General features: G+C 35.5%; 5 protein-coding genes across 11 annotated transcripts; 3 read left to right on the top strand and 2 right to left on the bottom strand.

Moving 5' to 3' along the window:
* Window positions 1-342: 342 nt before the first annotated feature.
* On the top strand, window positions 343-4517 carry LOC120277274 (glucan endo-1,3-beta-glucosidase 4). 5 transcript variants are annotated; one of them, XM_039284048.1, is made up of 7 exons: window positions 343-471; window positions 1076-1087; window positions 1196-1241; window positions 1349-1450; window positions 1776-3032; window positions 3942-3969; window positions 4074-4517. In XM_039284048.1, the coding sequence occupies exons 4-7, from the start codon at window positions 1351-1353 to the stop codon at window positions 4225-4227; spliced, it is 1539 nt and encodes a 512-aa protein (XP_039139982.1). In that variant the 5' UTR covers window positions 343-471; window positions 1076-1087; window positions 1196-1241; window positions 1349-1350; the 3' UTR covers window positions 4228-4517. The 5 variants fall into 5 exon arrangements, with proteins under 5 accessions (XP_039139982.1, XP_039139980.1, XP_039139979.1 ...); XM_039284046.1 differs by having other exon boundaries at window positions 1076-1093; XM_039284045.1 differs by lacking the exon at window positions 1076-1087.
* A 1348-nt stretch (window positions 4518-5865) lies between these two features.
* LOC120277275 (constitutive photomorphogenesis protein 10-like) lies at window positions 5866-8324 on the top strand. Its single transcript, XM_039284049.1, is given in 6 exon segments — window positions 5866-6142; window positions 6255-6328; window positions 7339-7381; window positions 7384-7485; window positions 7614-7739; window positions 7865-8324. Coding segments are annotated over 5 exon segments (516 nt in total). The 5' UTR covers window positions 5866-5943; the 3' UTR covers window positions 7712-7739; window positions 7865-8324.
* A 2009-nt stretch (window positions 8325-10333) lies between these two features.
* LOC120278123 (probable acyl-activating enzyme 18, peroxisomal) lies at window positions 10334-15852 on the top strand. The gene is made up of 14 exons (XM_039285040.1): window positions 10334-10673; window positions 10810-10939; window positions 11051-11310; window positions 11436-11637; window positions 12431-12471; window positions 13054-13182; window positions 13617-13690; window positions 13784-14004; window positions 14093-14187; window positions 14284-14500; window positions 14601-14726; window positions 14852-14950; window positions 15259-15468; window positions 15558-15852. The coding sequence occupies exons 1-14, from the start codon at window positions 10396-10398 to the stop codon at window positions 15669-15671; spliced, it is 2196 nt and encodes a 731-aa protein (XP_039140974.1). The 5' UTR covers window positions 10334-10395; the 3' UTR covers window positions 15672-15852.
* Window positions 15853-16553: 701 nt separating this feature from the next.
* LOC120277940 lies at window positions 16554-20903 on the bottom strand. The gene is made up of 8 exons (XM_039284818.1): window positions 20489-20903; window positions 20228-20391; window positions 19178-19389; window positions 18168-18422; window positions 18006-18092; window positions 17409-17581; window positions 16929-17059; window positions 16554-16705 (listed from the first exon to the last, which is right to left on the bottom strand). Exons 1-7 carry the CDS (start codon window positions 20869-20871, stop codon window positions 16951-16953), a joined length of 1383 nt encoding a protein of 460 aa, XP_039140752.1. The 5' UTR covers window positions 20872-20903; the 3' UTR covers window positions 16554-16705; window positions 16929-16950.
* Window positions 20904-21649: 746 nt separating this feature from the next.
* LOC120276669 (phytoene synthase 2, chloroplastic-like) lies at window positions 21650-23336 on the bottom strand. 3 transcript variants are annotated; one of them, XM_039283336.1, is made up of 6 exons: window positions 22960-23336; window positions 22825-22875; window positions 22570-22748; window positions 22256-22494; window positions 21984-22176; window positions 21650-21884 (listed from the first exon to the last, which is right to left on the bottom strand). In XM_039283336.1, the coding sequence occupies exons 1-6, from the start codon at window positions 23282-23284 to the stop codon at window positions 21720-21722; spliced, it is 1152 nt and encodes a 383-aa protein (XP_039139270.1). In that variant the 5' UTR covers window positions 23285-23336; the 3' UTR covers window positions 21650-21719. The 3 variants fall into 3 exon arrangements, with proteins under 3 accessions (XP_039139270.1, XP_039139271.1, XP_039139272.1); XM_039283337.1 differs by having other exon boundaries at window positions 22570-22742; XM_039283338.1 differs by having other exon boundaries at window positions 22570-22732.
* Window positions 23337-23686: the final 350 nt, after the last annotated feature.

Here is a 23686-nt window from a genome sequence, read left to right as displayed (position 1 = left end):
CATGGCAGCCTTGTCCTCTCGTACTACTGCTCCCCAAATTTATTATTTATTACCACCCATAATTACTGAAAAGTCCCTAGAAAAATTAGCAATTTTCTATAGACTATTATAGTTTTTTATTATTTTAAAATATTTATTTTTGAAGACAGATAAGTATTTGGACTGTTTTAATAAATTTTTAGTTTTTTTTAAATTAAAATACTTTTTTTTTCTCCAGAGAGGGTCCAGTACAAACTCCAAAGTAAGGAGAGAAATGAGAGGGATGTTTTGGAAAATTGGTAGCTTTTAAGGGATTTTCCAGTAACTACCCTTTATTACAATTATATGATTCACTGCCTCGTGAGGCCCCGCTCCTCTCCCTCCCTCCCTCACGCTTCTGCTTCCTCTTCGTCTGCGCTCTTTTCGGGCGTAAAAGGGTTTTCGAAAGCCCCTGGAGAAATCTCTTTCAGCCTCTCTGGGAACTCCATCCAGGTGCCATCTCTCTCTCTCTCTCTCTCTCTCTCTCTCTCTTTGCCTGCAGTTCAAATTCTGGATTTTTTTTGTTTGTTTACTTCGCGTTGTTGGAAGAAAATGGTTTTGTTTCTGGTTCTGTGTTCTTTTCATATAGACTAGAACTAAAACTAGATAAAGGTTTAATCTTTGATTAATGGAAGATGGAAAATAGTTGTTTGACTTTTATACTGGAGCTTGACGATTGTGATGATTGTGTGATGGTATTCTGGGTTTTCTTTGGTGGTTTGTTGGAAAAGTTTGGATTTTTTTGTGTTCTTCTTTGTTCTTTTGTATAGAGTAGAGCTAAAACTAGATAAAGGCTCCATCTTTGTTTGGTGGACCGTGGAGGATGGAGAATGGTTGTTCGATTTTTAAACTGGAGATTGGTGATTATGATGTTGTTGGAGAACTTCTATTTATATTTATGCTTACTTTTTATGCCTTGAAACCCTCTGTTATGGATGAGGATTTGTTCTGTTTGTTTGCTTTCTTTGCCTTGGGTATACATATTTGAAAGTGAAGCATTTTATGCGTCCTTACTCAATTCACTTCTGCAATTTGATTATGTTTCCTTATTGTTTAGTTTTTTCTTCAGGTTGAGGTTGAACTACCAATAACCTATAATTGGAAGTTGAGAAGATGCAGGATTTGATTTTATTTCCTTATTGATCCGTTTTTCTTCTTCATGTAATCATATGAACAGCTTTGAGTAACGGACAGTGATCTCTCCTAGAATCTATTCTAAAAAGGTGTTCAGTTCATATACCAACAATCAATTCCCCTCGAAATATGAAAAGAAAAGAAAACTTGAAATCAGTTTTTTTCTTCATTTAATTTTTCTTTTGTTTGTTTCTAGATATGAAAACAAGGGCATTCTGTTGTTTTAGTGGCCAGATGTCATCAAGCAGATGGAAAATATGTGCATTGTTGCTTGTCTTCTTCTACTCATTTACATCAGGTGATTCCTCAGAACTATTGACATCATGCTATGTTGTTTATACTTTACCTTAATGATAGTTGAGGACTTATTTGTGATTTATTTGACTGATAATCTCCTTTAACTATATAAGTTCTTAACCAGCCATTTCAAATGTAACTTCAATTTAATCATCTTAACCTGCACTTTCATATCTGCCATAATCTATTCTCTTTAATGATTTGGTAATCATCCATCAGTAAATCGATCTATCACCTCTTCTCTATTTTGTCACCCTTAATTTAGAATGTATGTTTTATTCGCTTAGATGTACTTTTTACTGTGTATGACTGCATAACAATTATAGGTGTGTATGTTGGGATTAACATTGGCACCGATATGTCCAACTTGCCTTCGCCATCAGACATAGTCTCAATCCTCCAACATCATGGGATCAAACATGTGCGCTTGTTTGATGCAGACCACCAAATGTTAAATGCCCTTGCAAACACAGGTATAGAAGTTATGGTTGGGGTTCCCAATGGTCAGATATTACAAATAGGGGAATCCAAAACAGAAGCAGCAAACTGGATTAACAAGAATATTGCAGCTTTTGTTCCTGCAACTAATATCACATATATTGCTGTTGGGGATGAGGTCCTCACTACCATTCCAAATGCTGCTCTTGTTCTTGTACCAGCCTTGCAATTCCTCGAGTCAGCACTTCTCGCAGCCAACCTTAATTTTCAAGTGAAAGTTTCAAGTCCCCATTCCATGGGTGTGATTCAAAAATCCTTTCCACCATCTACTGCCACCTTTAATTCAACATGGAACTCCGTGATGGTTCAGTATCTCCAGTTCTTGAAGAACACCGGGTCTTCTTTCATGCTTAATGCACAACCGTACTATGGTTACACAACTGGAGGCGGTATCTTCCCTTTAGAGTATGCTCTTTTCCGGATGCTCAATCCAAACAAGCAGATTGTTGATCCCAACACACTTTTCTCTTACAGCAATATGTTTGATGCTATGGTTGATGCTGCTTATTACTCCATGGAAGCTGTGAACTTTTCAGCCATTCCTGTTATTGTCACAGCAACAGGATGGCCATGGTTTGGCGGTGCTAATGAAAAGGATGCTGATGTAGACAATGCATTGGCCTATAATAGCAATCTCATCCGTCATGTTTTAAATGGTTCTGGCACGCCCAGTCAACCGAGCATACCAATTAATACCTATATTTCTGCTCTATTTAATGAAGATCTCCGGTCAGGAGCTGTTTCTGAGAAGAACTGGGGGTTATTCTTTCCAAATGGCACAACTGTGTATTCTCTTAATTTTGGAGATATAGCCGAGCTTGATACGAACTCAACTGGTTTGGTTGGTGTCTTTTGTGTTGCACTTTCCAATGCAAATCGTACTGCTCTGAAAGTAGGTTTAGATTGGGCTTGTGGACCTGGCGGTGCAAACTGTAGTGCTATACAACCTGGGCAGCCATGCTACGATGCTAATGATCTTGTTGCCATTGCTTCCTATGCTTTCAACGACTATTATCACAGAACGCAAGCAAGTGGTGGGACATGCAACTTTGGGAATACAGCCACAATCACCCAAGTTGATCCAAGTATGTTTATTCCTCTGGTGCACAATCTTTCTTTGTTTTACTTTAATTTTTGTGATGTCAATTATATGTCAGTAGATAAATTACCAGCAAATATATATTCTGTCACACCTTTCAAACATTTAGCTAGTTCTTGTGAATGTTGTATATTATAGTTGAGCAAAGGAATAGAAAACAATTTTAATGTTATGAATTGTTTGCACGGGTTGCATCTACCCTTCACTCTGCAGTCATCCTTCTCATAAATTTTTCTTACCATTGTCCTGAATCTTTGCAATATGTTAGCGTATCCTATCATAAGCTTCTTCAGTTTCACTGCCCTTTACCATCCAGATGTCAGTTGTAGGACGTTTTGGATGTAGCGGAGTTGGTGCTTGTTTTCAGCTTGATGTAATGTAATTATTAGTGAAACTTATTAAATATTTCTGTGAATATTGTGCTCTTGTTTAATAACAGGATCCGATGTTCCTTTTTCACTGAGATTGGCTTTTGTTTAGCCATGCAACTATCAAGTGAATGCTGTCAGTTTTTCATTTATACATTTTATTATCTTGTCTATGGAAACATAATAGAACTGAACATTTAGTTGTCTGCAATTGTTAACTTGAAATGACCCAAAGCTTTGCCTGATTGAGATTTATGCTGTGAACACCAGAGCGAAAGTGATCCAGTCCTTGTTCTGTTAAATTTTACATGAATTATCTGATTCTAGTGCCAATTGTTTTACCATCCAAAGCCATGCTTTATCGAAATCATACTACCAATTATAACAGTAGCCATTATCCTGGTAGTCTGTGTAGCAGTGAGCTTGACCGGCTTAGGGTTCTACGCCTCTTTCACTGATTTCACATATTAAAATTTAATGCCCGTCTTGATTCATGCTATGATCCTGACGGAATGTTCCACTTGCAGGTCATGGTTCATGCATCTTTGCAGGCAGGTGAGTGTCAAGAACTGCTTAAAATTCTCAATCTGCAGATTCCAAAAACTTGATAGAAAAACAAAAACTTTTATAAAATGATGATCAATGTTTTTTTTGGACAGTACGGGATCGAATACAAGCTCTGGCGGTAGTTTTTCACCACCAACTTCAGCTTTCGGACCAATCAGCCCCGGAAATGGTGGTTCAACGTCTCAACCAACTGAATTCATTTCCCTTGTTCTTCTATCAGCATTGCTTTTCTTCATCAACTTGTAAAATACGTCACACCATTAAAATACCAATTTTGCTAAGCGACCGAAGCATCGCGAGGAATCTGCCATTAGATTTTTGACTGCTTGAATTTAACACCATTGTTAAATCAGTTGAAGTCGAAAGTGCATTTTCGCTTTCATCGGTGACTTTTTGGATTCAATGGCTTCACCAGTGGATTGACTTGTAAACTACATTGAACACTAATCCACTGTAAAAATGAGAAACAGTGAACATGGAATGGACTTTTTTCCAGCTCTAGTTGAATTGCTACCTTTGTCAAGCATTGTTGTTCTTCTTGCTTGTCTTTGTTCCTATTTTCATGTTTCTTCATTGCAACTTGGAAAAAAAATTTTTCCTCTACCTATTGATTATTTATTTATTTATTTTTATAAATTTTCACTCAGATGGTTTTGGTGTATAAATTACAGTAATTTATTTTATTGGAGTTGCATATAATTGGAAACTGAAGAATAAGCAAAAAAATAGACAAGATATACCTACCTATATGGCTACATACATACACACACACATATATATATATATATAAATTTTATTTTAATGAAACTAAACTTCTCTAATCTTTCTCAAGTTATTTCTCAATAAATGTTTGTTTTATAATCACTATAAATTTAACATAAAGTAGATTTTTGCCCGCTTAATAAAAGCCATACTTTATTTATAAGTTATGCATTGATAAATATTAATTACAAAAAAAATATGACATTTTTATCTTTTATTTTGAGGGCATTAAGGATTTGAGTAGGTTTTGAAAGAACATTCTTGATGTAATTTCATTCATTCTTTATAAAAACTAATCCAAGAAGCTTCAAGTGGAACAAAATTATATATATATATATATATATAAAGAGAGGCAGTCTGTAGATAAAACTTCTACAGACATCTGCATATAAACTAATTATTGGATTCAAATTCAACTGCTTCACATCAATTATAAAAACAATGAAATAAAGTGAGTGAAAAAGATTTATCAACAATATTATAAATAGTACTGGAATGTGATGTACAGTGCAAGGTGGAATGCATAATTTTTGCATTCCACCTTATTTTCAATTAGATTTGCACATCTTTTATAAATTAACCAATAACTCATTTTCAACCCGAGTACAACCTTTCGCCACTAATACATGTTTTATATCCCGCTTTTTCTCTTTCACCATTGTCTCTGGCTCTCGCTCTCTCTCTTCCTTATTCTCTCATCTATTTAACATATATATATATATATATATTTTTGAGAAAAGACGACAAATGACGAACCTGGGGGACGCTGTACGCATGTGGGAGGCAGGCTCAGCCCCGACCCATATGCCCTCACTTTATGTAGGACATGAGGTTCGATCCCGGGTCCTCCCTGAAACGAAACGCCCTACACAAAGGACTCGATACCAATTGACCCAAAAGCCGTTGGTTCATCTATTTTAACATTCGCATAGAATATATTACCTATATATAGCCTAGGGTATTTTTGAAAAGAGGTACAATAGCAAAAATTTTCATTTTTCTCAGGGGGTTTCATCTAAAAAAAACCTTTATATATAAATAAGGCTTTTTCGGGTCGGATCCGTTTTCACCTATAAATAAAAAAAGAACCCGAATCCGAATGATACATTTCGGATCCGGGCAGAGATCGAATGGTTCGCTCGCACTGAGAACTGAGAGCGAGAGAGAGAGAGAGAGAGAGAGAGAGAGAGATCGAAGTCCATGTCTTCTTCTTCTTCGACGAGCTTCGCCGGCAGTGGAGGAGTCCGTCCATGGCCATCGGCGACGTCGGTCTCATACTCCGGGAAGAGGATCCAAAAGGAGATGATGGAGTTCAACGCGAACCCTCCCACCGACTGCTCGGCCGGACCCAAGGGCGACAACCTCTACCACTGGGTCTCCACCATCCTCGGCCCTTCTGGTAACCCTGGATCTCAGTTCCATGCTTGTTTACCGTTGTTGAATTGTTGTTGTGAGTTGGAGTTGGATTTGATTTTGGGCTTAGCTTAAAAAGTTTATCCTTTTGTTTGTAGGATCGCCTTATGAAGATGGGGTCTTTTTCCTTGATATTGCTTTCCCTGCTGATTATCCGTTCAAGCCCCCAAAGGTTTGATGATGATTTGAATCTGGATTGATGAATCATGCTCTTGAATTTATCAACAATGTTACCATGTGTGTCATAGTTGCGTTCTACTTTGCGGTGAATGTGTGTGATAGTTTAATTATGCTCAAATCTTTCTTTTTGAGTTTCTTTTTCAGTTCATTTGTTTGAGTTGTTAGCTTTTTCTGAAGCCATAAACAGGGAATTTATGTGGAATTTAGTTAAGAAATGCTTGAGATTAAAAACTATGAACTTTGTTGCTTGTTACTATTCATCACTGACATTTATTCCTTGAGATTCATATTATTATTAGTAGAAAGCTAGAATTAAGATTACCTTATGATATGCGGCTTTATTTTTAGATAACAAATTAATGAAAAGGTATGAAAAAAACAGACTGCACCGTGCAGCACTACTATCTCCATGATATTTATTTTGTAATCTGCAACCTTGGCAGACTAATGAGGTAGCTTATCTTTTGTTTCTTTTAAGCAATGGAGGTCTTTCCATATGAGTGACGAGCACACATTGCTTTTCGTATTTTTGAACATCGTCTTTCTATTACTGAAGGATTTGGAGCAATTTAGTCCAGTAAGGGTGCAATCTGTTAATCTTAGAAGAAGTTCTTTAAGGAATATGATCCCACAATTGTAAATTGTCCAACTCCTGAAAGTAATCCTTTGCATTTCCATAAGCCCATAAATAAGTGGATGGCTTAAAAGTCAGCCGTGAGTGAATCTCAGTCAAGTTGATAATTTTTGGAAGTGCTGTGACTTATGTAATGCAAATTCACATTGAAGTCTATTTGTGACTAGAAGATGAATGTGGCTCTTTATTTTTAATAATATTTAGCTGAACTTTAGGAAGTTTTTGACGATAATTTTTGGTCCAGCTAGATATGTAGTACGTATCATTTGCATGGTTGTTCTGAATTTGTACTTTAAACTACCAACTACTCATCTATCCTTTCTTTCCAACTCCATTGTTAATGTTCAGTATTCCTTTTCGCATTGCAGGTAGTATTCATGACTCGAATTTACCACTGTAACATAGATGCTGCCGCAATGTAAGTCTAGACATTTTGAAGGATGGCTGGAGCCCTGCTTTGACAATCTCGAAGGTGTTGTTAGCCATCAGATCTGTTTTCACCAATCCGGATCCATGTACAGCTACTATTTATTACCTGCTGATTCTATTCTCTGATTTAAAACCTCCAATATATTGTTTTCCTTAGAGTTATTTAAAGCCTTCTCCAATTTGGTCATTCTTCTAAATTTGTTTATATGTGCAGATAAGCCAGCTATGCCAAACATTGCTCGTCTATACCTAACAGATCGAACTAAACATGATGAAATTGCGGCAGAGTGGACAATGCGATTTGCCAGATAGAATATTCAGCTGTATAACAACAAATTCGGTAAGATATTGGAATTATTTATGCAGATGAATCTCTTACTTGAAACTTTGAAATTAAGTTCATGTATAATATTTTTCAAATGTCTCATTTCTTTCTACTCATCTGAATTTGTTTTTGCTTTTCAGAAATTTGTGATAATCTAGCTCTTGTCTTTGCTTGTCTTACAACATTCCAGTCAACCTGAATATCAGAAAAAGCTACTTCGACTGGTGTCCTTAGCGAACAAATGGACTTCATGCGCACATCTATTCCTTCGACACCACGGAACAAGAGATAGAGGTACTTTTTTTCGATAGACTATCTTCTATAGAAAAAAATCGAAACCAAGTGCTTTCCACCCACATGTTTGATCCTCCCAAGCTTCATTATTCTCAAATGCCGATGTTTCTAACACTTCATCTTTTCAAAGTTCTGCATAATTACATCTGTAAAATACTTTCAAGATTTTTTGGGTTGATTTCTGCATATATATGGCCATATTAATTTGTACACTTGCTCTCTTTGTTATTGTACTTTCAACTTTCAAGAACTTGATGAAATTTGGTGTTTAATGTACCAAGATCAGAGATCACATTTAAATACTTTTAATTTGATTCTTTGAAAATTAGAAATATCAATAAGGCACATTTTCATTGTTGATTTATGTTGATATGGTAAAATATTTCTTCTGACGCGAAATCTCATTACAGTAAAGTAAAATATCGGTTTCTTCTTCCTATTCTTCCTAATATATATATATATATATATGAGTGCACATCGGCCCATGATGCCGTTGGATTTACATGTAACTGTTACCATCATCTTATGCACAATACTAAATAGTGCTAAACAATACTATTAAAGAGCGTTAAACAGTAATTATGCATAAAAAACAATAGTAAATATATATAAATTTTATACCAGTAACAACTGCTGTTAGATGATAATTTAATCATCTAATGGCTATCAACAAATACACTTAGTGAACAGTACAATTGTTTACACTATATTATATATATTATTTAATTTATTTGTATGACTTTCAAATAAAATATTTGATGGGAATATTCTCGCATGCGTTCCTCAAGATGCTTTGGTTTAGTTAATTGGTTTTTTTAGTCTATTGATTTATTTATTTTATAACTTGTGAAAGGACAGAGGGAAGAGAGATAACTTATTATAATTTCGTTTTCCAAAATAAATAAATAAATAAATAAGACAAAGCCAAAGAACATCTCACGCAATCATCCATTAGTTGTCATTAACTATTTATTTATTAAAATTTCTCCAAAAACTAAAGCAAGATGTATATATATATATATATCTTTCTTTTTCCTTGTCATTTCTTCATATATGGTCCATACGTTGACTATTCCTCTTTTTATATTCTTCTTCAATCTAATATTTGCTTCTCTTCTTATCGGGACTTACACTCAAAAATTTCAGAGTTATATGATCCACTAATATAATATAAAAAATGCAAAAATCACCCTCATGATTAATAATTTAAAATTCTACAAAAACTAAAAAAGATTATTCTAATCTTAAAAATCTTGAAATATCTCTTTATAAGAAAATTATGACATTACCTTTCCTCACACAAATTGTCCGACACTTTTTTTTCTTCAAACAAATTACTATTAACCAATGTAGCGTAACTCAACTTAACACTAAACCTTAAAATAATGATATATTTACATAATATACTTCCCATCATTCTTTTGTCTTTCATATTTTTTTTTAAAATAAATAAATAAATAAATCTAGTTATTATTTATCCTTTTTAGAGAGTGTTTAAAGTTTTACCATGTTCAAGCTATATAAAGTTTTATAGAATTTTAGGCTATGAGTTTAAAGTTTTACATTATTTTATAAAATTTACAGTTTTGTATAATTTAAGGTTTTCCATTAGAAAAAAAAAATAACATGATGGCGAAACTAATATTCACATCATTCAAAAATAAAAACTATTATATAAAAACAATATTATTTTTATTTATTTATCTACATATAATAAATAAACTAAAAAATTGATTGGTGTAATGTAGTGGTATGTTACTTAGATAGTGAATAGGTTGACCCAGAGTCGACAGTACTATTACAGTATTGTGTATACTAAAAATACTGTATAAAATACTAAAGTGATATTTTTCATTCATCGTTCTCGTGTCCCCCTGGGAGGATGTCGCTTCCTCCTCTCCGGGAGTATGCGCAGGGAGATTTATTAACCTTTGGTTTGCTCTCGAAATATCTTTTCGGACGCTGACGTGGTAGAAATCTAATTGCCCATGTGACATCTGGTTGAGTTAATAAATCTCTAGGTGATCGTTAAGTCACCGTGAATCTAGCTATGACCAGATATATCTATCTTTTCGACACCCCATTGTCGAGCTGCGCTTTGTCGCTTTTAGTAAAAATAAAAAAATAATAAAAATAATAAAAAAATAACCCTAACCAAACACTCCACAAATATCAACCACTGCCCGCACCAAACCGCCCGTTTCATCTAACTCCCTACCTACCTCTCCCTTCATTTTATTTATTTATTTATTTTTATTTATTATTATTAATTTATTAATTTATTCAATTAACTCTCCCGCGCATCACCTTCAACTACCACTTGTACCACTAAGTATTACTAACAACTCGCTCTCCAAGCTCTCGCCTTTTTCCCACAATGGCCAAGGAGACCCCATGGGACATCGCTCTCACCGACCTTGCCCTCGCCGGCCTCCGCCCTGAAGAAGCCACAGCCTTCTATTCGGATCTCCACCGTGTTCTTGGACCACAGCGCCGACCGCCAGCCGACGCTGCCGAGGTGTGGAGAAGTGTGGTTGATTCTGGCCTGTTGAAACCTTCGCATTCCCATCCTCTTCACCAGCTCGTTTACTACTCCGTCTTCGCTCGCTGGGATTTCGCTGCTCGTGGCCCGCCGCCTTACTGGTTTCCCGATCCGTGAGTTTTGGGTGCTTGTGATGGAATTTCTGATTTGATGATTTATGGATTGGTTTTTGTTTTTATTTGTGATTAGGGTTGAAAAGTTTTGATTTTTGGAGTGAAATCAGTCAATCAAGTGATTTTTGGTTGTTAGGGTTCTGGCTAAGCGTACCAATCTTGGGAAGTTGATGGAAGCTCATGGCCCCAGTTTGCTTGGATCATCTTATAAGGATCCAATTACAAGCTTTAATCTTTTCCAAAAATTCACTGTTGAGCATCCAGAGGTGATTAAATGATTTCATTTAAGATTTATTTCTTCATTTCAGAGTTACTTCTGCTATATTTACTCTAGAAGAAGCGGGATGGATGATTGTTGTGATTAATTGGTTTTTTAGATTTATTGGTCGATTGCTATGAAGGAGATTTCAGTTCTGTTTCGTGAAGGTCCGAAATGTATACTGGATACTAGTGACAAGTCTAGGGAAGGTGGGATATGGTTTCCGGGATCGGTCTTGAACATTGCCGAGTGTTGTCTGCTACCAATGAACTTTCCAAAGAAAACCAATGAGAGTATCGCTATTGTATGGAGGGATGAAGGTTCTGATGATTCTCCTATTAATGCGATGTCGCTTAAAGAGCTCCGAGATCAAGTCATGTATGTCTGCATCCTTGAACTATGTTATATTTTGCTAACCATATTCCATTTGTTTCTGCAATAAGCATTACTGCTATTGTGTCTAGATGGTTGTTTCCTGTCCTGATTCATTATTTCATTTACAGGATGGTTGCAAATGCAATTGATAAACTGTTCTCAAAAGGGGATCCAATTGCCATAGACATGCCGATGACAACTACTGCAGTGATCATATACCTTGGAATCATCCTTGCAGGGTGTATAGTTGTATCAGTAGCTGATAGCTTTGCAGCGAAGGAAATTGCAGTTCGCCTGAGCATATCAAAAGCAAAGGGAATATTTACTCAGGTAGGTCTTTTAGATAAGTTCAATAACTTGGATTTGTTAAGGCATGTTTTCCCTCCCTTTCAGCATTCTTGATCTTCTTTCAATGAATTACATTAGTATTAAGCCTTTATTTGGGAATTCTTGATGTTTTTATATGAAAGCACACTTTTGGGATTTATGCAGCCTTCTCACTTTTTTCAATCTTTTGAATAGTTGCTGCTATAACCAAATATATGGCTTTCCTTATTCACATCATAGCCAATGTTATTCTGCTTGTCTGAATTTTTAAGCTTAATATTCTTGACTTCTATAATTACATTGTGAATATTTCCGATCTATTTTTATGAATTTTTAGTAATTTCCTTTGATATGTTATAATAGTCAAAATTTTCTTAACTGTTGTAGCAAAATGAGTAGATCTTCATCTTTCTCTTCCAGTGGCATATGAAGTATGTTGCCATTGATAAAATAAAAATTTCAAAATTTCAGCTCTTCAACAAAAATAAAAAGGGTAGAATAAAGGAGTGCACCCTTACTTTTTTTTTGTTGTTTTAGACTTTTAGTAAATGCAACATATTTTTCCGGACTAATCTGTTGCAGAAATGTAATTTTTTTATAAATACTTAAAGTGTAGGCTTGTGAATGTCCTTGTCTACATTAGTTAACTGTGGACTTGTGAATGTCCTCATCTACATTAAATTAGTCAAGTTATGCCAATTGTGATCCGAAGCTTTTATGGTATTTCTGATATCATAATTGTTACAACTGGATTTGCTAGCTATTTACTGATTCGTAAATGATTTGAACTTTTCAGGATTTTATTGTAAGAGGAGGAAGAAAATTTCCACTTTACAGGTAAGATATGTGAATTATAGTACTTCAGGACTTCTTTCTCTTTCATGGATGATATACTAAATGCACTTGGGAGTTGGGAGTACATGTGCATCCTTTTGAGTTGGCTTAAAGTTTGCTTAGCATGTGCTTTATGATTTTATAAACATCATGTTCCTGCATCCGCTCATAAAAGATTACTGCAATCATCTGACTCTCACTGGGGTGCTACATACCATATTTCTGTTGATTCTCCAATTTTATATTCGCACAATGAAGTATAACTTGCTTTGAGTACCAATTCATAGCATGCGAGCAAGCTGTTACAACAACAAAGTATGTGAGACGAACTGTCATGTTCTCTTACCCTACCCGCCCCGCAAATAAAAAACACACACACATACAAAGTTTGCAACACATCAATTTGGAAATTTAGCTTGTGGATTAATATCCTATCCTTTTAATTGGAAGTCTGTTAAATCCATGTTCCAATATAGTTTGCTTTCCTTGACTTCCAAGCATTGGCCATTGATAAGATATTGACTGGGCTATTGCTTTCATTTGTTTTTACCTGATGCGTTCATTTTTTTTCCTATTATGTTCCAGCCGCGTCATTGAAGGAAGTAACTGTAAAGCTATTGTGGTACCTGCCCGAGGAAATGAAATTGGAGTTCAACTAAGGAGCCATGATTTATCATGGAAAGATTTTCTATCATGTGCTGCAAGTCAACCAAGGTATCCCAAACTTGTCACATTGATATGATTTATAGGATTCATTGTAACTTTTATATTAACCAAGTAACAAATCTCATCCAATGGATTATATGTCATGTTCATGATTCAAATCAGCGCATGGAGAACATATTTTGCATCTCATGAAAAAGATTTGACTAAGTGAGCACTTATACTTGCATATATATTAGTTGATTGGTATCATCCCTTGCAAACTTTGGAAAATGATAAGTAGATAAAATTAGTCTAATAATTCTTACAGTTTGCTGAATGTAAGCTGGAAATATAAAGTGTGTTCTTCATATTAGATGGGAAAAAAACTTACTCCACATAATTCTTCCATTGTTCTTTAGGATCGAGGCATTTGAATGGGAGATGCTTCTCCTCAAATGATTATATGAGATCATTATGTAATCCTGAAGTCTTTCTTCTGGCAGGCCATGTAGTTACATTCCAGTTTATGAGTCAGCAGAGAATGTAATCAACATTCTCTTCTCTTCAGGAACAACTGGTATACTGGATCTTTCACATTGTATTTTGCACTTCCTGCATCAATATTTTTAATTTAACTTTATAAAAACTCCATATATCTAACGTTCTACAGGCGATCCAAAAGCTATTCCATGGACGCAACTTTCTGCAATAAGAAGTGCAGCTGATTCATGGGCACATACTGATATCCAATCAGGCGATATTTGTTGTTGGCCAACAAATTTGGGGTGGGTTATGGGTCCAATTCTTTTATTTACATGTTTCCTAAATGGTGCAACTTTAGCTCTCTATCAAGGATCACCTCTTGGACGAGGTTTTGGAAAATTTGTTCAGGTACTTGCTATCCAATCTCTGCATCCTTCAAGTTTAGATTATGCGCGCAATTGAATTATTATTGATGTTGATCACAAATTTTGTTCAGGATGCAGGTGTAACATTCCTAGGCACAATACCATCATTGGTCAAAGCTTGGAAGAGCTCAAAATGTATGGAAGGACTTGATTGGGGAAAAATACGGTAAAGCGAGATATATTAAAAATTCGTTCTCTCAAAAGTTCAGTTTGCATCTTGAAGAACCTCACAATAATATACAAAGGCAAAATTATCATTCAGGACACTTGCTTCAACGGGAGAAGCATCTGATGTGGACGATGACCTATGGCTTTCTTCTCGAGCATCCTATAAGCCTATTATCGAGTGTTGTGGTGGAACAGAACTTGCATCGTCTTATATTCTAAGTACCTTGTTGCAACCACAAGCTTTTGGGGCATTTAGTGGCAAATCAATGTCAACAGGCTTTGTGATTTTTGACGATCAAGGGATAGCTTACGTAAAACCTCTAACTTCTGAATTTGGAATGAATGTTTGATTTATAACTAGGAATATCATTTTGTAGCTGAAGTAATAAATCTCTTTCTTCTACTCACCAGCCTGATGATCAACCTTGTATTGGAGAAGTTGGCTTATTTCCTCTATATATGGGTGCAAGCAGTAGATTACTTAATGGCGATCATAAGAAGGTTTACTTTGATGGAATGCCCTCTTACAGAGGAATGGTAAATTACATTACTTAACATGCAATCTATAGTTTGTAGTATTTTTCTTATTAGCATAATATTTAGCATCATAAAGAATATGTTTCAGTATTTGTCCGTCATTGGTTCATGTCATGTGCTTGCAGAAGCTGAGAAGGCATGGAGATATAATCCAAAGAACAGTTGGTGGCTACTATATTGTCCAGGGCAGGGCAGATGACACCATGAATCTTGGAGGCATTAAGGTGATAAGTTTTCCATTGTGCAAATGCACTTTTGGTCCCTATACTACATAATTTATTTTGTTCCTTGCAAACAATATATATATATATATATATATATATTGGTTTAGGTGCAACAATTAAAAACGATATTTGAATATAGATGAAAACATCTTTTTCATTGTCTGGGGACTTCCTGCTCTCTAGTTCAATGAACAAAGTGAATATAGAGGTATAATTCAGGGACCAAAAGTGAGGTTTCACCTCTCTTTTATAATATTGACTAGAAATTTTTCGGGGCCTGTTTTTCATAAAATTTTTTCTACTATCAGATAAGTGCAGTCGAAATAGAACGAGCATGCAATAGAGCCGATGAAGCTGTGTTAGAGACAGCTGCAATTAGCATCAGAAAAGGTACCGGAGGTCCTGAGCAATTGGTTGTAATGGTAGTACTAAAAGAAGGATCATCAAACTGTGACCCTTATCAGTTGAGAGCTAAATTTCAGAAAGCCATTCAGAAAAACCTTAACCCTTTATTCAAGGTATAATTTCATATCAATTGAAGAACCGATTAAGTGTATTTTAGTATATGTTATTTAGCTCGATGAATTTTCTTTTCCGTCACAAACAGGTGAGTTCGGTAAGAATCGTCCCTGAGTTTCCTCGGACAGCTTCAAACAAGTTGCTCAGGAGAGTTCTCAGGGATCAGTTGACAAAAGAATTGTCCACTCTAAGCAAATTGTAGAGCAAAATGTTATTTATTGGTACTCAAATAAAAGCTTCAGAGCTTGTCAAATGTTTACAGAATTCAAAACAAGAATAAACTGAATGTTCATTGCAACAAGGTCACAAATCTCTATTCGCATTCACGACATGTAACACATCCACCAAATTCTTCGTAAGAATAGTAAATGAACTATTGATTATTCATTTGTTCGATGTGTAATGAACGAATGAATAAGTGATACCGATAGCAAGAACATCAGTCATGCCAGCAGAGGAGCATAATGACGCATCGGCGTACAATGTAACAGCGTGTCCTCTGTTGCTTCGCTGCCCACGAGCACCGCTCCGTGATCTTTGAGGATGATATGAGGCTCCCCGTCCTCTTCGGTGTTTCACCGTCTTCCATTTCTTCTTTTCTTCTTCTTCGAGTTCTTGATGTTGTTCTAATGATAATAGTTTCGAGGAGCCAAGAGCCTTGAGGCTTATATTTTTAAAGTCTTTTTGGTCTTCCATCAAGCCAGTTGTGCTACATTTTTCTTTAAGTTATTTTTGTCTTGTTTTTTTTTATATTTATTGATGAAGATCACTATGTAAACATGAAATCTAGAGTAGCATTTGCCTCCATTTGTGCATATGGATGCCTGAAATCCTAGAATGGGTATTATTGGAACCATAAAAATCAACTAATTAATTGCCATATATAAATAGCAAAGGCGTGACAATTAATTGGAATGCTCTGTATACATATATATATATATATATATATATATATGAAAATATTACTCAAAGCCAATAAGCCTGAAAAGCATTTGGATTTATTTCCTGTACTGATTCAATACATTCATATGCCTCATTTCATTACCCAAAACAAATTATAAAAATGATGATGATAACAATAATACAAAGAAAAAGAAAAAAGTTTCATTGATCTGAATGAGTACTACCCATAAAATAGTTAACAGAAATTGAAATAAACAAAATAAAGTTTGCTAGTTATGATGCTCCACAAGCAACAATATGTGTAGCCCTCACCTATGATTTTCTTTTCCCTTCCTGCAAAGCAATAAACAAGGAAAGATGAAATTCAAGAACATATATTGGTAGTTTTTCATAAATAACTTCTGATGTTATGTAAGCTTCCGGGTAAACTTCAAAAAACAACTCACAATTTGGATAATGTACGAGAAATTCATAAGAAGCTTCCTCAGTTATTTGTTGAAGAGTCTTAAAGACATTTATTATCGTTCAGAAAACAAATGTGAAAAATTGTTAACACCTGCTCTGTTGCGCTGTTAGCTTTAAATGAATGGAGCTAGCCATCGCATCTCCGATCCGTTTCCATTGGATAAATAGTATATCTTCTTCCATTTTTCATCTGAAAACTTTTCACGTCGTATAAGCTTTTGTCTGCCAGAGAAATGAAAGAAGAAATCAAGTATAACACAGGGATTGCACAAAGGAATCCACTACACAAAAACCTAATTTCCTTTCATCAGCAAGTTGATAGGTAGACATAGAAGCGCATCATGATCGCCAGAATTTTGTCTTTATTCTTTGAAATATGCTTTTCTGGTAGTTTACTATATAGCTTCAATCTAGTACTCTAATTAAGAGGTAAAGAAATTTGTTTACCATATGGCATTGCAATTGAAATGCAATAGAAGTAGAAAATCCTGTGTAGAGAGAGTCCAACAGCAAGACCATTGATAACTTAAATCACAGTATAACAAAAAAAACAACATGAAGAAGGGCCTACCTAAGATAATAATGTGATACTACAGCAGCCTCATCCAAGTCGTAACGAGGGAACATAACACGAGCATCAAATGGAACATCTGGAAGTTCTTGGCGTAGCTTTCCCACAGCAGTTGAATGAGAGAAAGCTCCTATCATCATGTCACCATGCATCATAGATCTAAAAGCATTCACCTATAATACGCAAGAAAAATGGGAGCAAAGTGTGTTATGCAGGCATGAAGAAAAAGAAAGAAATACACTACTTCTGTATTTTCTTCTGGAAGGCCACTGGCATTAAGCAAATGTCACACATGTGATTAGTAAGTTTGTTTGATGCAGACCCATTATTCCAGTAAGCCAGTAAAAGAAAAGATCATTTTACTTCTTAGCCATAACCACTACATGTACCAGCATTTTTAAACTAAGGGAGATGTAGAAGAAACTAGAATCCATATTACCTAACTAACAGTTCCACATGAAAGGAGTCTAAATGAGTATCAGCACAATAGGGTTCAAATCTTTTGAAGATAACAATAGTTTTATCCATGAGGACAATTTGATGCAATTGTACTATCAGACATATCAAAAATCACCACAAGGTTGGAATTAAACTCACTGTTGCAAGTTCCTTGGCATGAATTGGCCGGCAAGAACGAACAGTAATAGGTTCTTCATATTCGCTGAATGTAAACCAGTTATTATACTGAAAAAATATGCAAAAAAGAATTAGTTTTTGATTTATGTAAATCAAATGAACCATGAATTATGAGCTTCATGCCTGATCAATAGCAAATAGCACAGGAACTTCCTTCACTAGTGATAATTCCTTCCTCAACCGAACCACCACACCAACTGACGCATGTGTGTAAGTAATACCAGTTTGGATCAGGTCAAATAATGTGGAACCTTCAGGCATAGCCATGGAGTCGGCTCCTTTCATCATTCCAACACCAGCACCTTCGCCCAAAGGTATAGGATCAAAAATTTGACAAGGTAATTGTTGTAAGCGAGACTCATTGAATTTCAGAAAATCCTGAAATGGTAACAAATGAAAATTTAGCATTTTAACTTGAGAAAACCTTAAATATGTAAATCTCACCAGTCTTTTACTCTTTCTGCAAGAAACCATAAAATCAGCAAACAAGAAAAAAAGGAGGTTCCAGAATGTGACGTTTGATTGAATAAAATTTGTTTTGCAGGAGCTAGCATTTCTTAACTCTAAATTTCAATAACTGGAATGGAGATAAATGAGCACACATATTTCCTAAATAGTAAGTGCTACTTCATCAGATTGCTGAATCCAAAATACACACACACACAATTCATACAGAACAAAATTCAGACTTCTTATTTTTCTCTCTGAAAATTACATAACTTATCAATATATCCTATATGTTTATAAAAGTAAATATGAAAAAATAATGTCTAAAATAATATACTCTGCAGTATAATAGCAATCAAAAACACCCTTAATTTGTGAACAAACTAAAGTAGTTTGATGATTGAAAAATGTTAAAACCAAAAACACCAATAGAGTGGAATTGATCTCTAGATCAACAATCAATAACTAGGTTCTCAATTATAATAGTGACAGATTCCAAATTGATTATGACCACTATTCAGGCATGATATCAGCATCCCAAATATTGTAAAAAATTGTGCATATGCATAGTGAAAATGATGAGATCTTGATTACTAACATAACTAGAAAACTCTTTGGAAGCAAAAAAACTACCACTATCAAAACTAGGCAACTGCACTAGCATATTTGCAATGAGGAGTTTATACCTGGAGAATTTTGGCAGCTTGGACAGGAGTGTCCCAAAGATTGCTATGTGGATTTCTATAAAAGAATCCTCCATGAGTCCACTCCCTACCTTTAGGAACATAAAAGACCAGCCAACCTTCACTGCGAGCCCAGTGAACAAGCATAGCAAGTGCAATGCTTTTACCACAGCTAACAGGGCCATCCAAGACTATTTGCTTCTGAACTTTCAGACCTGCATAACCAAGACTAGGTAGCCTTCAACATCCAACCCATCAGAAAAATTATAATGGAACATACCTCCAACCAGCTTATAAGACATGTCAAGCATTTTGTAAAGCAAGCGGAAATTAGAGAACTCAAAGCTAAATAGTCAAGAAAACAGTAACCAATACACACACACACGTGTGTGTGTGTATATATATATATATATATATGCATGCCCTATTTTTCATATATCAAGTGATATTTATTACATAAAAGACAAAACCCAGATATTCTTCAATAGAAAAGTGAAGCTATTTCCAACTCTGAAAGTACCACCTTCATTCATTAAAAAAGAAAAAATCCCCCATAGAGTCCTTATATAATCACCTGAACAAAAAAATTGCAGATACCCTGACCTACAAAAATAACTCATTCACAACATTAGGATCTCTTTGCGTCTGATGAAAGAAAATTAATTCCAAGAGAACACCTTCCAAGTAATCTACACTAATTCTTAGGGGCCAACAACAAATGCATAGACTAACAAAAGTTGTTTCCTCTCAACAATATTCAAATTCACCAAGCTACTCATTCACGTCCGCTAAGCATAATTCCTAGAAACATTGTACCTTAATACATAAAATTAAGGATCCATCCCCATTCTTAGCATGACTCTAATCTGACAAATGCCTCACTAAACATTTGAGATCAGCTAAACAAGTGATATAGATTGGTTTCATGCACAAAATTCATTACTTCTCTTTAAATTGGTCACATGTATCTACAAGACCAAATTATAAATCATAATTAAATCACTTATAAATTAGAAAGAAACTTGACACTAAAATGAGGGTAAAAGAACGTACTTTTATTGTTAGCCCAAATGGGTGGATCAACAATCCTGCGAAAATTATCCCGGAGATTGAGGAATCTCCGCCGGACCATAACGGCGCAGCGCCGCGTCTCCTCAAATTCCTTCGTCAACCCTGCCGGAATCCCTTCCGGAAGCATCGCCTTCCACTCCTCCAAACTGAAAACACAAGCCTCATTACATCACCACAAGCAAACAGACCAACCAACCAACCAACCAACCAGAGAAATTTCTCTATCCCAGAAAACCTAAAAACCTGAAATCAACGTAGATGGGGGCATCACGGTAGGAGACACGGGAGAACGAATCAACGCAGGAGAAGAGAGGGCGGCCTTCAGGGCCAACGTCGAGGAGTGGGTCGTATGTGGGGGGAAGGGGATCAGTAGGGAGCTCGAACTCGGCGTTGATGTCGTCCAATGAGGCGGATTCAGCTGCATCATCAGCGGCGGGGCCTGCCCGAGTTTCCTTGACCTTGCCCTTGCCCTTCGTGGTTGTCTTGGCCTTGCCGCCGGCGGCCTTCGCGTAGGTCCTAGACTTCGTCTCCGTAGGAATGATGAATGCCGTGATGGGGTTTTCACCCCGTGCGGCGGCGACACCGCCGGCGGTGGCGGCGGAGCGGAGAAGGGAACGGAGAAGCATCGCGAGAGAAGAAGGGTTTAGTGCGTGATGGAGTTCGGGTTCATTTGCATTTTTATCAATCTATTTTTATTTTATTTTATTTATTTATTTATTTATATTTTTAAATATTTCATATGTTGTAATAAGGATATAACCTACATTGGATTAAAAATAAATACTGTTAATTATATGAGCAAATAGCAATTTTTAGATGTTTAAATATAATTAGATATGTTTTGGTTATATTCAATAAATCATTAATAAACTAGTGGTTTTATTTATTAAAAAAATTACATTATATTAGCTCCACTCACAAACAAACGAGGAAAGAGGGGAATTTTTTTATTTTTTATTTTTATTTTTTGATAAAGTCAATAAATGATAAAATAAAAAACAAACAGATACGGATATGCAGTGAGTTTGACTGACTTTTTAGAGATAAATCCCCTGCCATGCAACTCTAGAGGAGAGAATGAGATGTATTACTCATACAAAACTTCTATGGAAGACTTAGAAAAGTGGATTGTAATCTAAAAAGTTTGAACTCTTCAATCACAAACACGGGATAATTATTTCTAAAGAGAAAAATAGATAGTTGGCACCCATCTATTAAACTTTTATTGGAATACGGAGAACATGAATAAGAATTTTGATTAATTTTTTACTTAAAACTAGCTTTGTCACTTGTAATAAACCCAATACAAACACAAATCACTATGTATATGAAGTGTTTTTAAACATAGGACAATAGACGAATAAAACAGAATTAATCCGCCTATGTAACACAACCAACAACAAGGAACAAAGATTTGATATTATTGTATATATTTCATGATGAATATTGGCATTGTTTTAACACAAAGAACAAGTCATTGTAACACTAAATTTGAGAAACTAGTAGCTCTAGCTAAAGCCCATGGTAACATAAGAATCTTCTTTGTTCTTCCAACATACGCTCTCTTTGTCAAGTTATCATAATCATTTTCTTCAATCTCATCCAATATCTTCCTATACAAAAGCATGGATGCCCACACCTACAACATATTTACATATATGTTTAGTTAAATCAAAGAAGATTTTATTGATATATAGATAATGAAACATGAATAAATTCACATAAATTAAGCACTTACAGGCCATCTACTAGCTTCATTAAGTTTCGAAGCACCTTGTTCGGCTTGATTGAAATAAAACCGTGCTCGATTTATTTGTTCTCTCATGAACTCTCGCCATCTATCATTTACTTTTCTCGCAAACACATCCGCGTCTGATAACCCGAATTGAGCAAGCTCATCTTGAGGTAAATAAACTCTTCCTCTTAATGCGCTGTAAACATATTATCTGGACTCAATTCAATATAAAAACTTAAAACTTGCATTCGAAAATTAGCAAAACAAAAACTCACTCTTCACCAACATCTCGAAGGATGTTTGTGAGCTGATTTCCGATGCCCAAGAGAACAGCCGCATTGTAGATCTTGTCGATGGAACCATGAGAGTATTTCGGATCAATTCCCATCACCGGGACACTCATCAAACCGACCGTCCCGGCGACATAGTAGCAATAGAGGTAAAGCTCTTGAAAATTCTCGTACCTACTTTTCTTTAAATCCATTCTCATCCCCTCGATCATGTCCTTAAAAGGCTACATTTATATATGTTCGACACATTAGTATGTTATCTTGTATATCTTTGTATGTACACACATGTACAAACATACCTTAATATCGATTGGGAATTTAATGACGGTATCGGTGAGGGCTGCATCAAGCATGTCATAAGGCCGGCCTTCGAAGATTTGTTCGAGTCTTTCCTCCCATCTATCAAGCACATAATTGTTCATGTTCGACGCATTAGGACCATCAACAAGTTCATCAGTCCTCCTGCACCATACTATTTCTTGCACATAACTCATATATATCATCTAGTGACTCTGACCGATAAAAATTAGCTTCATTTCATCGAACACTCTTACCGTAAATTGCCCATATAGCTCTCCGCCGATCTTCGGTCATCAGTTGCGTCCCTGAGACGGATCAAATTCAATTCTAAGTTATCCAACCAGATAGGGATGACTTGAAATAGAAACAAGCAGCAAAGAAACACACACCTAGATAGAACGTTTTCGCGTACTCTTGACAAACACTCCGGCATCTCTCATAGGCATCATTGAGGAAAGCGTGACCGAGTTCAGGCATTTTTCGACAACCATTTGAACACCATGACTGCCTAGTTACAATCTCATTCACTCTAAGATCAGTGTGTGAGATTCCAAACCTTGAAAGCCTTGTGAAGAGCTGTTTTTGGTTGGTCTTTTTTGCAGTACTAGTACTAGTGATTGGTTGAGGACCAATGCACAACTTCATAGCTCTTGCACACATTGTATATATCTTTTTGAGTGTTTGGAATTTGGTGTGCTTTGTGTTCACATACATATAAATAATTCCTCAGAGTTTTTGTAAGGGTTTTGTCTGCTAATCAAATGGTATCTTGTTTTATTGTTCATCTTTATCATCAACTGATGGGAATCTGAAACTTAATTGATGCCTATAACTTGCTAGTTCACTGTATTAGCATTTTATGGGCGTCATCATGAAAGAATACATTTATTGCTTTCTTTTCTGATTAAGAACAATAGACATGTCCATTTGATTATGATTTTTTTTAAAAGAATACAACATATAGATATAGAGGAGTGTAAGAAACAACTTGTGACAATTGATAAAATTTGGTTTGATGGAATGATACGTCCGCCAAAAAAAAGACTTTGTGTTAAGAGTTTGAAGCAAATAAAACATGCGATGCAAACGAATGGATTAGACAAAAGACCAGGCAAT

This window comes from Dioscorea cayenensis, chromosome 15, assembly GCF_009730915.1.
Source record: "Dioscorea cayenensis subsp. rotundata cultivar TDr96_F1 chromosome 15, TDr96_F1_v2_PseudoChromosome.rev07_lg8_w22 25.fasta, whole genome shotgun sequence".
Taxonomy (NCBI): Eukaryota; Viridiplantae; Streptophyta; class Magnoliopsida; order Dioscoreales; family Dioscoreaceae; genus Dioscorea; species Dioscorea cayenensis.
This window is presented reverse-complemented; position numbering and strand designations above follow the sequence as displayed.

What these genes read in the sequence shown, in the direction of transcription:
- LOC120276669 (XM_039283336.1), bottom strand. Translation starts at nt 23,284, where the DNA reads ATGTATGTGAACACAAAGCACACCAAATTCCAAACACTCAAAAAGATA. An exon ending in AGCTATATGGGCAATTTACG is followed by an intron (nt 22,749 to 22,824) that starts GTAAGAGTGTTC and finishes GTTATGTGCAAG; the next exon opens with AAATAGTATGGTGCAGGAGG. An exon ending in AATTCCCAATCGATATTAAG is followed by an intron (nt 22,495 to 22,569) that starts GTATGTTTGTAC and finishes ATATAAATGTAG; the next exon opens with CCTTTTAAGGACATGATCGA.
- LOC120277940 (XM_039284818.1), bottom strand. Translation starts at nt 20,871, where the DNA reads ATGCTTCTCCGTTCCCTTCTCCGCTCCGCCGCCACCGCCGGCGGTGTC. An exon ending in AAGCTGCCAAAATTCTCCAG is followed by an intron (nt 18,423 to 19,177) that starts GTATAAACTCCT and finishes TTACCATTTCAG; the next exon opens with GATTTTCTGAAATTCAATGA. An exon ending in ATGCCAAGGAACTTGCAACA is followed by an intron (nt 17,582 to 18,005) that starts GTGAGTTTAATT and finishes TGCGTATTATAG; the next exon opens with GTGAATGCTTTTAGATCTAT.
- LOC120277274 (XM_039284045.1), top strand. Translation starts at nt 1,351, where the DNA reads ATGAAAACAAGGGCATTCTGTTGTTTTAGTGGCCAGATGTCATCAAGC. An exon ending in CTTCTACTCATTTACATCAG is followed by an intron (nt 1,451 to 1,775) that starts GTGATTCCTCAG and finishes TAACAATTATAG; the next exon opens with GTGTGTATGTTGGGATTAAC. An exon ending in TCATGCATCTTTGCAGGCAG is followed by an intron (nt 3,970 to 4,073) that starts GTGAGTGTCAAG and finishes TTTTTTGGACAG; the next exon opens with TACGGGATCGAATACAAGCT.
- LOC120278123 (XM_039285040.1), top strand. Translation starts at nt 10,396, where the DNA reads ATGGCCAAGGAGACCCCATGGGACATCGCTCTCACCGACCTTGCCCTC. An exon ending in CCTTACTGGTTTCCCGATCC is followed by an intron (nt 10,674 to 10,809) that starts GTGAGTTTTGGG and finishes TTTGGTTGTTAG; the next exon opens with GGTTCTGGCTAAGCGTACCA. An exon ending in ACCTTAACCCTTTATTCAAG is followed by an intron (nt 15,469 to 15,557) that starts GTATAATTTCAT and finishes CGTCACAAACAG; the next exon opens with GTGAGTTCGGTAAGAATCGT.